At 42.0% G+C, this 12,374-nt stretch overlaps 1 protein-coding gene across 8 annotated transcripts in view; it reads left to right on the top strand.

The window, feature by feature from the left end:
* Positions 1–12,374, top strand: part of LOC110342290 — a 53,706-nt gene that overhangs the window by 18,050 nt on the left and 23,282 nt on the right. For 7 of the 8 annotated variants that reach the window (XR_005879025.1, XM_040751195.1, XM_040751193.1 and 4 more), the window contains one exon: positions 1,011–1,068. The exons of the other annotated variant lie outside the window; for it this stretch is intronic. Coding sequence is in view for 6 of the 7 variants with exons in the window: in XM_040751195.1 (XP_040607129.1) it covers positions 1,013–1,068 (56 nt within the window). In the remaining variant the exon portion in view is untranslated. The remainder of the gene's footprint in view (positions 1–1,010; positions 1,069–12,374) is intronic. 8 annotated transcript variants of the gene reach the window in all.

Genomic DNA, 12,374 nt, shown 5'->3' with positions numbered 1-12,374 from the left:
TTATCAGTTCAGTGAGGAATATTTTGTTATGGTTCCAAAGCAACTCTGTTTTTCCATTTCTTTTAATTTTTTATTTCACTTTACTGAATCCAAGACCACCTCAAAAATTATCCACAAGAACAAGTATGCATCATCCCACAACTGTAGGGTGGTTTGACACACAAAATCTGTCAATGTAATCCACCATATAAACTGAAAGAAAAACACATCATCATACCTTTAGATACCAAAAAAGTCTTTTGCAAAATTCAGGACCCCTTCAGATAAAGGTCTTGGAGAGATCCAGGACACTAGGAACACATAAACATAATAAAAGCAATGTACAGCAAGGCGACAGTCAACATAAAATGAAATGGAGAGAAGCCCAAATCAATTCCACTAAAATCAAGAACAAGACAAGGCTGTCTACTCTCTACATAGCTATTCTCTGTATCTCTAAACAGTACTTGAATTCTAGCTAGAGCAATAAGACAACTATGGATCAAGGGCGGCAAGCGTTTTATATTTTTGAATGATATGACTACATGATGGGGAAGGTTCTTTTGTTTGTATATGTTTGTCCTACTGATTGATGCATAAAACACTGATTGGTCAGGCAGGATAATAGGTAGGATTAGGAGGCAAGGATGATTCTGGGAAGTATAGGCAGAGAGGAGTCATCCTGTGATCCCATAAAGTGACATAGCAGGTAAGAAACTGCTACTACCTAACCATGGAGGTCTGAGGTCTGTGCAGACAGGCAGGATGTAACATAGCTGGGCAGAATCAGGACATAAGCAGGGACAAACAGGAAATCCCTCTGATCACTTCTCAGCAGAGATGTTGAGCGGTCATCATGTAGCAGGCAAAGGTGCTGCAGATCCTGAGACCTTTTTCCAGTAACAGAAGACCAAGTAGATAGACGTGGATTAGTAGTTATAGGTTAATAATTAAGACAGAGCTAGCCAATAAGAAACCCAAGTCATGCCCAACAGCTTTATAATTAATATAGCGTTTGTGTGCTTCTTTAGGGATGAAAAGGATGGCAGGACCTAGTCGGGTCAAGAATTTCACACTACAATGGTATATGTAAGTGACACCAAAATTTCTTTCAGGGGCTCCTATAGCTGGTACCTTCAGTAATGTGGCAGGATACAAGATTAACTCAAAAAAAATCACTGGTCCTCCTATATACATATGAAAAATGGGGTGATAAAGAAATCAGAGAACACTCTTTATAATGGGCACAAAGCACTAATAATATAATACATCATAGGGTAACTCTAACCAAACAAGTGAAGGACCGATATGACAAGAACTTTTAAATCTTTGAAGAAAGAAATTGAAGAAGATATCATAAAATGGAAAGATCTCCCATGCTCATGGATATGAAGGATTATCATGTCAAAAATGGCAATCTTTACTAGAGGCAGTCTACAAATTCAATTCAATTTCCATTTAAGCCCCAGCACAAATCTTCACACATCGCAAAAGAAAACACTCAACTTCATATAGAGAATTGGAAATCCCAGGATAGCAAAACAATCATGTACAAAAAAGGAACTTCAAGATGCAACACAATCCCTTGACTTAAATATATGCTATATAGCTATAGTAATAAAAAATAGCATGATATTGACATAAAAAAACAGACACATGGGTCATTGGAATTGATTTGAAGACCCTGACATAAACCCACATAACTATGAACATCTGATATTCCCCACAAAAAATCCAAAATTAAACAATGAAAAACAGCATCTACAGCAAATAGTGCTGGCCTTACTGCATGTCAGCATATTCAATAATGCAAATCGATCCATAATTATTGCTGTGTGCAAAACTCAAGTCTAAATGAATCAAAGACATCAACACAAAAATAGTTACACTGAACTGAAAGTGGGAAGTAGCCTTGAACACATTTGCACAGGAGACGACTTCCTGAATAGAACACCAGTAGCACAGACACTGAGCTAGACAATAAATGGGTCCTCCTGAAAGTGAAAAGTTTCTGTAAGGCAAAGGACACTGTCAATGAGACAAAATGGGAAAAGATCTTCACTAATCCCACATCTGGCAGAGGGCTGATCAACAAAATAAAGAACTGAAGAAACAACAATAAACTACCACATAATCCAAATAATGGAGTACAGATCTAAACAGAGAATTCTCAACAGAGAATCTCAAATGGCTGAAATACACGGAAAGAATTGGCAGCATCCTTAGTAATCAGGGAAATGCAAATCAAAACAACTGCAGATATCATCTTACACCTGTCAAAATGGCTAAGATTAAAAACATTGATGACAGTTTATGTTGGAGAGGATGTGGAGAAAGGGAACACTCATCCACTGTTTGTGGAAGTGCAAACATGTGCAGCCACTTGGGGAATTAATATGGCAGTTTCTCAGAAAATGCTGACTCATTTTACCTCACAACTGAACTATTTCTATCTTGGGTATATACCAAAGGATGCAATCAGATTGGTGGGTTACTCCCAAAGTCTTTCAGTTACTAGTGCATCTTGCAGGCAGGCTAGGCATAGGACTAAAGTTAGCTTGACTATTAGGGTTTGGGTCACAATTAGGACTATAGATATAGATAGATTAGAACTAGATAGATATAGATTAGGACTACATAGATATAAGGCAGAGATAATAAGACAGTTTGTGACACTCTGTGAGCTTGTGTGAGACTATGTTTATAAGCACCAGTGTGGGTGACCTCAACAGTACATTCGAGTGTCTTGATGTGTGTGTTTATGTGATCATGAGTTTGTTTCTGCCTATATGAGTGTGGTTTATTTTACATAGGATTGAGCATAGAATTGTGTTTCTCTGGATATGTGCTTGGATAATAATAGAGAGGGTGTGTGTGTGTGAGAGAGAGAGAGAGAGAGAGAGAGAGAGAAAGAGAGAGATTGTGAATGTGTGTGTGCAAGAGTACATAGAAGTCACAGCGTTTGATGGATGAGTGCATAAATATGTTGAGTTCAAGTGAGAGTCAGTGTAGTACCTGTGTTAAAATTTTAGGGATTTGTGATGCCATGCAAGGATGTGTGTTTATGAGCACAACAGCTCAATGAACGTGTGACTGTGGGTGACAGAAGAAAAGTATGCAAGACTGTGTGAGTTCACATGAGTATCAATGGCAGAATGTATGCTGAGTGTGTGTTTTGTAGTGTTCGAATATACAGCATCATGCTTAATTTACATTCAATTGCTGTGATAGACATCGAAACGAAAGCCACTCTGGAAGGAAGTGTTTGTTTCAGCTTACAGATTAATCCCCCAGGGAAGGAAGGCAGGGGAGGAACACAGAGCAGGACCTGAGAGCAGAAACCACGGAGAAAGGCTGTTACTGGCTTGTTCCTCTGGCTTGCTTCTCCTAGTGTGCTCAGCTACCTTTCTTCTACAGCCCAGGTTCATGTGCTCAAGAATAGCCCCGCCCACAGTGGGTTGGCTCCTCCTTCATTAATAGTAATGAAGACAAGGACTCACAGATATGACCACAGGCCACCTGACAGGGACAGTTCCTCAATTGAGATTTCTTCTTCTCAGCTAATATCTAGGTTTATGTTAGCTCATAAAACTAACAATCACATAGCATATAGTTATGTACAAGGATGTATGAAGAATATGTGAAGTTGTAACTGTGTGGTTCTGTGTATATCTGAACATGTTGCTATGTCTTTAAGCACGTTATCTGAGATGGTGTGTTTAACACTGTTCATTTAAGTATACAGGTGTGTGATCATTGAACAGAGTGAGCATATAAAAATGCTGCTAAATGAGAATAACTGTGAGTGTACTTGAGAGTGTAGGTATATGTGAGTATTTGGGCCTGAAATATTGAGAGTGAGAGACCTGCTCCTACCCCTCATCTACCATATGGTGGTGTACAAAGGGGAGGGAAGCCCTGCCCATGCCCCTCTGGCACCACCCATGCCCCTCCAGCCTAGTGTAAGTGGGAGAGCCCTCATTAAGGTCACTAGAGCTAGAGAGCTGGCCCCGCCTCTCACCAGCAGCAACACTAGGCAGAATGACCCCAACACCTTGCCTAGGCAACACAGAAGAGCTGACCTTAGTGATGTAGGTGTGTGCAGGGTGACCCCAAAGACATGAGAGCAGGGGAATTGCGTCTGCCCCTTCCACCCTGGGAAGCTGGTGTCAGAATAGATGCACAGAAACCCTGTAATGTTTGTTCCTGGAGCCAAACTCATTCCCCACAGTCCACATCGACTCTTCACAGTCACTAGCAGCTTCCTGTCACCATGATCCACACTTGTGACAGATGCCCCAATTAACATGGAAATCATGTCTACAGCATGGAGGGCAAGGACGACAAATCCATCTCAGGGATTTGTCCTGGTGACTGGTTAAAGGTTCACCAAGGGTATGTGGTGAGAAGCAAAGAGGACCAGCAGATCCAGGGAAGCTGGGTGCAGTGCAGGTGACAGAAGAGATAGACTGAGTACCGAGTAGATGCTCTGAACTCTCCCCATCACCTAATACTGGAGACTATTCATCCCATGTATCATTTATTGCAAATAATTTTTTTACCCTATTACCTGATCTAAGTTCCCCTCCCTCTTCTGCTCCTTGATCCTCTCCACTTCTCTCTCTCTACTGCTCTCTCTCTACCTCTCTCTCTCTCTCTCTCTCTATATATATATATATATATATATACATATATATATATATATACCTCTCTCTCTCACACACACACACAGGAGTCACATAGAAAAAAATCCAAAAAATTTTAACAAAACAGGCCAACTGATAAAAAAAGATGAAGCACCAGAAACACACAGAGAGACACACATAAAAACTATGAAAACAGATACATGGAAACAATCATATATATATGACTGGTAAGGTTTAAAAATGCCCAACTAAAAGCATTATGAGACAAAACATCACCCAGATGTTAAATGCCCCTTCTTGTCCCCCTCACTTCCCTCTGCATGGACACTCTTGGACTGGCACCTCAGGTCCACTCTGCATAGATGGGAGCGACAGCTGTGTCATGGTAGCAAGATAAACGTTTTCCATTCTCATCACACATGCATAACTGATTTGGGGAGTTTATCTCTGGTCATTGTGTGGGCTCAACTAGCTTCAGAAATACAGCACCGCGATTGAGCCAGCCACACTACCTGGAAATAACATCACCAAACTGAACCATCATGCCATGGCCCCTGCCACATGAGAAAACCACCTCTATCACCTGGGAAACGCACATGCGCAATACTAAACCTCACTGAGCCTAGGAAACCAGAGCAGTTGGCCACAAAGTCGCGTGCACAGTGCTGGTGTCAGCTTCCCTTTAGGCCTAAATTTATGCATCCAGAGGGAAGGAATGGGTCTGCTCTTAACAGCAAAACCTTATCGGGAGCTCTCAGCAGAAGAGCTGATTCCATGCAGTCATGAATGTCCATCGTTCAACAGGAATTTACCAAGAATCCAGTGACCAGTAGGAGGAGCCTTGGAATCTCCTGGCAGCCTGGGCCCAATGTCTACTTTTTTAAGATGCTGGAATGTTAGCAGCCAGTAGTGGTGCTGGATTAGGGAAATCCATAGGCTGGAGGAGGGGACGCTGCCGAAGAAAGAACTTGGGCAGAAGAAGGTGCTGGAAACCGAGGAGATGGAGCTGTGCAGGGCTGAACAGGCTGCTGGCACTGCCATCTACCTCATGTGTTCAAGTGGGAAGGCAACGGTCAGTGTTTAAAGCTCAGTCTGCCTGCAGGTAAGTCTGCTTCAGGACCCATATGCCCCCCCACCTACCCCTTTAAGATGACAATGCAAAAAAAATCACAACTATAGTGTCAGAATGAAGAATATTTTATGACACACTAAGAGGATTGCAAGTTCAAGACAAGCCTGGGTCACCTGGAAATGCAGTCTAAACTGTATACCAAATCCCAATTTTAGATGGAAGATTCGCAGTCCCACAGCCTTTTGGACCCAAATGAACACACAGAGGCTTGTATTAATTAGAAACTGCTTTGCTAATGACCCAAGGTTCTTATTGTCTAGCTCCACCTTAATTATTAACCCATTTCTATTAATCTGTGTATCTCCACATGGTCTTGGCTTGTGGGTGACGCCTGGAAATCTTGCTTCCTCAGCAGCTACATGGAATTTCCCTGACTCTGCCTAATACTTTCGTCTGTCCCTGATTGAATTTCCTGCCTGGCTAACACTGCCTAGCCATTGACCAAACAGCTTTATTCGTCAACCAATAAGAGGAACATATATTCACATCATACAGAAGGACACCCCCCCATCTTAGAACAAACAGAAAAAACAGTAAAAAGGAATATCCAGTTTAATATCATCCCACATTGGCAATCTCTGAGATTATATGTATATCTTCCATGTAATAGTCTTTAAAGGATTAGGAAATCACCCCTCAATATAAGAGAGAGGTTTGGGCTCAGCAGGATGGATCAATGGTGAAAGGACCTTGCAACCCAGCCTGATGACCTGAATTTGATCCCAGGGACCCACATGGTGAAAGAGATAAACTGACTTCCCCAAGATGTCATCTTATATACACACACACACACACACACACACACACACTCACATACACACACATACAAGATGATGATGATATACATACATACATATATACATACATACATACATTGACACATAGATAGATGGATGGATGGATAGACAGACAGACAGACAGACAGGCAGGCAGGCAGGCAGGCAGGCAGGCAGGCAGGCAGGCAGGCAGGCAAACAGATACATAAATACATAGATGGAGCTAGATAGGGAGTAAGTTGTACCTTAGAAAATAAAGGGACTATTGAACAGAAATTTGCAAAACAAGCCAGAAAAGCTCAGTTTTCCAAGGTTGAAGGTATCACAGGTTCGTGACGGTCTATAGAATTTTTCTGTCCGTCCCCCTAAGTATGGAGGTCTCTGTGAAATGGCTCTCCTAACTGTACAGGCAGTTCTAGTCAGCCTCATTCTCAGGCTGCAGTCCAGAACTCCAGAGCATCAACTCCAGAACATGAGCTCCTCTTTGATCGGTTGCAGTAGAAGATAGGATATCTGAAGATGGTGAAATTGAAGTAGCCTATGCCCCCTCTATATGCACTGAGCAAGCTGCTATTTATGAAACAATTACCTCCAAAAGAAAGACAGAATATAGATTGTAGACTTAGTCACACTCTGTCAGAACAATAATTTGCATGTACCTGATTAAGAAACCCAAGGCACAAAAGGCATAAACTCCACTATGCCTTATATTTAGAAAGGAATCCTAGAATTCCTCTTCCTCGAGAGAAATATATACCAAGCATGTAATATTCTAACTTGCAGATTTCCCAGGAGGGTTTGACTTTCCGTCTACATTAGTCTGTATATCAAAGCGACTTGGTATCCCAAAGTTCCCCACCACAAAACAAGCAGAAAGTTTTAAGCAGCTTTCTCACCACTGGCAGGGTCTACATCCCTGAAAGAGTAGAGCATGGGCTAACATGACTACTTCAGATGTTCTCCTCAAATCAACATGCTTTTTCACATTCAGTACTGTTCTTCTGAAGTCTGTGAAAAATTGGGCTTGGATTTTAAGGGAATTCCATTGAATCTACAGATTGTTTTTGGTAAGAAAATCATTTTTACTATTTTTAACCTACCTATTCAAGAGAATGGGAGATCTTTCCATTTTTTCTTTTTTTTAATTTAAATTAGAAATAAGCTTGCTTCACATGTAAATCCCAGCTCCCTTTTCCTCCCATCATCCCCCGCCCCTCCAACCAGGTCCTTCAACCCCCCTACCCAATCTCCACTTCATTCCCCAGGGAGGGTGAGGCCTCCATGGGGTATCTCCAGAGTCTGTCATTTCCTTCAGGGAAGGGCTTAGGCCCTACCCCAAGAATCCAGGTGAGAGAGCATCCCTCATTGTGAAATGGACACCCAAAGTCCATTTGTATGCCAGGGATAACTACTGATCTACTTCCAAGGTCCCATAATTTGCCTACACCTCCTCACTGACATCCAGATTCAGGGGTCCTGGATCAGTCTCATGCGAGCATCTGGCTGGGATTCAAAAGCTCCCCCTTGTTCAGGTCAGCTGTTTCTGTGGGTTAAATCAGCCCAGTCTTGACCCCTTTGCTCATCAGTCCTCCCTTTCTGTCACTGGATTCCAGGAGTTCAGTTCAGTGTTTAGCTGTGTGTGTCTTCCTCTGCTTCCATCAGTCATTGAATGAAGGTTCTCTTTCACAGGCTCTCTGGCAGTGGGATTGTAGGGTGTCACTCCCCTGATCCATGTCTAAAATCCATATGTGAGTGAGTACATTCCTTGTTTTTCTTTTTGGGACTGGGTTACCTCACTCAGAATGGTTTCTTCTAGTTTCATTTGCCTGAAAATTTCAAGATTCCATTTTTTTCTGCTGAGTAGTACTCCATTATATAGGTGTACCACATTTTCTCTATCCACTCTTCAGTCGAGGGACATCTAGGTTGCTTCCAGGTTCTTGCTATTACAAATAATGCTGCTATGAACATAGTTGAGCAGATGTCCTTATTGTATGAGTGTGCATCTTTTGGGTATATGCCTGAGAGTGGAATTGCTGGATCTTGTGGTAGACTGATTTCCATTTTCCTGAGGAATCTCCATACCGATCACCAAAGTGGCTGCACAAGTTGCAATTCCCACCAGCAGTGGAGGAGTGTTCCCCTTTCTCCACATCCTCTCCAGCATAAAGGTTCATTGGTGTTTTTGATTTTAGCCATTCTGACTGGAGTGAGATGGAATTTCAGAGTTGTTTTGATTTGCATTCCCCTAATGGCTAAGAATGTTGAGCACTTTCTCAAGTACCTCTCAGCCATTTTAGACTCCCCTATTGAGAATTCTCTTTTCAGTTCTGTACCCCACTTTTTAATTGGCTCCTTTGGTGTTTTGGAGACCTGCTTCTTGAGTTCTTTGTAAATTTTGGAGATCAGCCCTCTGTCAGATGTGGGGTTGGTGAATATCTTTTCCCATTCTGTAGACTGCCTTTTTGTCTTGTTGGCTGTGTCCTTTGCCTTGCAGAAACTTCTGTTTCAGGAGGTCCCATTTATTAATTGTTGATCTCACTGTCTGTGCTACTGGTGTTATGTTCAGGAAGCAGTCTCCTGTACCACTTTATTCAAGGGTACCTCCCACTTTCTCTTCTAGCAGGTTCAGTATGGCTGGATTGATGTTGAGGTCTTAGATCCAGTTGGACTTAAGTTTTGCGCATGGTGATGGATATGGATCTATCTGCTGTCTTTTACATGCCAGCATCCAGTTATGCCAGCACCATTTGTTGAAGATGCTTTCTTTTCTCCATTGTATGCTTTTAGCTTCTTTGTCAAAGATCAGGTGTTCGAAACTTCATTTAGTGTCTGATCGAAGAAGAGGCAGACTCCCTTGGTTAAGTACTGAGCTGAACTCAAGAAAGCCAGTAACAGAGAGGGAGGACTGATGATCAAAGGGATTAAGACTGGGCTGGTTGAACCCCCAGAAACAGCTGACCAGACAAAGGTTAACTCTTGAATCCCAGGCATCAGCCTGGGAATCCAGCATGGGACTGATCAAGACCCCCTGAATCTGGGTGTCAGTGAGGAGGCCTAGGGAATCTATTGAGCATTGGGCAGCAGATCAGTACCCATCCCAAGTATACACACGGACTTTGGACTCCCATAGAACAATGTGAGGTGCACTCTCACCCTGAACTCTTGGGGAAGGGTCTAAGCCCTGCACTATATGAAATGACAGACTATGGACACCCCCATGGAGGGCCTCACCCTCCCTGGGGAAATGAGGGGATAACGGGGGAGGGGGGGCTGGGGGGAGGGCACGGGAGGAGGGGAGGGAATGGGAGAGGGACCTGGAACTGACTTGTGAAGCAACCTCGTTTCTTATCTAAATTTAAACTGGAAAATAAAATATAAAAAAAAAGATCAGGTGTTCAAAGGTGTGTGAGTTGATATAGGGTCTTTAATTTGATTCCATCGTTTCCATCCTGTCTGTTTTTGTGCCAGTACCAAGCTGTTTTCAGGACTATAGTTCTATAATAGAGCTTGAAGTCAGGGATGGTGATGCTTCTGGAAATCCCTTTATTGTACATGGTTGTTTTGGATATCCTGGGTCTTTTGTTTTCCTATATAAAGTTGAGGATTGTCCTTTCAAGGTCTGTGAAAAATTGTGCTGGTATTTTGCATTGAATCTGTAGATTGCTTTTGGTATGATTGCCATTTTTACTATGTTGATCCTACCTATCCAAGAGCAAGGGAGATCTTTCCATTTCCTGGTGTCTTCTTTAATTTCTTTCTTTAAAGACTCAAAGTTCTTGTTATACAGGTCTTTTGCCTGTTAGTTTAGAGTTAACACAAGATATTTTGTGTTATTTGTGGCTATTGGCATCCATGGGATGAAGCTTACTTGTTCATGGTATATGATTTTTTCTGATGTGTTCTTGGATTCGATTTGGGAGTATTTTTTAAACATTTTTTATTACTTTAATTTTAAATAGCTTGCTTCACATGTCAATCCCAGTTCCCTCTCCCTCCCCTCCTCCTGCACCCCCCCAGCATCCCTCCAGCCTCCCACCCTATCCCCACTTCCTTCCACATAGGGGATATCCAGAGTCTGTCATTTCGCTCAGGGCAGGGTCCAGGCACTCCCCTGAGAGTCCAGGCTGAGAGAGCATTCCTCTTTTTGTTATGGACACATGAAGTCCATTTGTATACCAGGGATAAACACTGATCTACTGCCCGGGGCCCCATAGGTTGCCTAGGCCTCTTAACTGACTCTCACACTCAAGGGATCTGGATCAGTCCCATGCTGACCTCCCAGCTGTCATTCTGGGGTCCAAGAGCTCCCCCTTGTTCATATCAGCTGTCTCTGCTGGTTTCGCTGGCCCATTCTTTGCCAATTTGCTTGTTGCTCCTCCTCTCTGTCACTGGCTTCCATGGACTCAGTTCAGTGTTTAACTGTGGGTGTTTGCCTCTGCTTCCATCATTCACTGGATGAAGGTTCTAGGATGGATATAGGGTGGATGTCAACTTCATTATCAGGAATGGGCATTTAAGGTGGTCTCTCCACTATTGCTTAGCTTGCCGTTGGTGTCATCCCTTTAGATCACGAGGTCTCACTGGTGCCAAATCTCTCTTCTATCCTATGATTCCCTCTATTATGGTATTTATCATCCTGTTCTCCTCTATTCTACCCCCCCACTCAACCTTCCTGTTCCCCCATGTCCTACTCTTTCTTCCTCTTATTCACCTCTCTTCTTCCCAGCTGATTTGGGAGTATTTTATTGAGTATTTTTGCATCAGTGTTCATGAGGGAGATTGGTCTGTAATTCCCTATCTTGGTTGTGTCTCTGTGTGATTTGAGTAATTGTAGCCTCATGAAAAGAATTTGGCAGTGATCCTTCTGCTTCTATTGTGTGGAAAAATTTGAAGAGTATTGGTATTAACTCTTCCTAGAATTTTTGGTAGAATTCTGCACTGAAGTCATCTGGCCCTGTACTTTTTTGGTTAGAAGGTTTTTTTATGCCTGCTTCTATTTCTTTAGGGGTTATAGTTCTGTTTAAATTGTTTATCTGTCCTTGATTTAATTTTGGTAAGTGATACCTATCCAGAAAATCATCCATTTCCTTTAAATTTTCCAAGTTCAAAGTATGACTTGATGATTCTTTGGATTTCCCCAGTGTCTGTTGTTAGGTTCCCCCTTTCTTTTCTGATTTTGTTAATCAGCATGCCATCTCTCTGTCTTTTGTTTAGGTTGGATAAAGGTTTGTCTATCTTGTTGATTTTCTCTAAGAACCAACTCTTTGTTTCATTGATCATTTGTATTGTTTTCTTTGTTTCTATTTTATTTATTTCAGCTCTCAATTTGATTATTTCCTGACATCTGCTCCTCCTGGGTGAGTTAGCTTCTTTTTTGTCCTAAAGCTTTCAGGTGTTCTGTGTGACAATTCTCCAGTTTCTTCATGTGGGCATTTGGTGCTATGAACTTTCCTCTTAGAACTATTTTCAGAGTATCCCATAGTTTTGGGTATGTTGTGCCTTCATTTTAATTGAATTCTAGGAAATCTTTAATTTCTTTCTTTATTTCTTCCTTTACCCAGGTAGATGCAATTGAGCATTGTTCAGTTTTCATGAGTTTGCGGGGTTTCTGCAGTTTGTGTTGACATTGAATTCTAATTTTAAGTCATGGTGGTCTGACAAGATACAGGGGGCTATTCCAATTTTTTGTATCTGTTGAGGTTTGCTTTATTGACTAGTATGTGGTCGATTTGAACAAAGGTTCCATGTGGTGCTGAGAAAAAGATATATTCTTTTTTGTTTGGATGGAATGTTCTATAGATGTCTGTTAAACTCAATTGAGTCATAACTTCTGTTAAT

This window comes from Mesocricetus auratus, unplaced genomic scaffold (assembly GCF_017639785.1).
Source record: "Mesocricetus auratus isolate SY011 unplaced genomic scaffold, BCM_Maur_2.0 Super-Scaffold_100008, whole genome shotgun sequence".
Lineage (NCBI taxonomy): Eukaryota > Metazoa > Chordata > Mammalia > Rodentia > Cricetidae > Mesocricetus > Mesocricetus auratus.
Note: the sequence above shows the minus strand (reverse complement) of the source record. Positions and strands in the feature narration are given on the sequence as shown.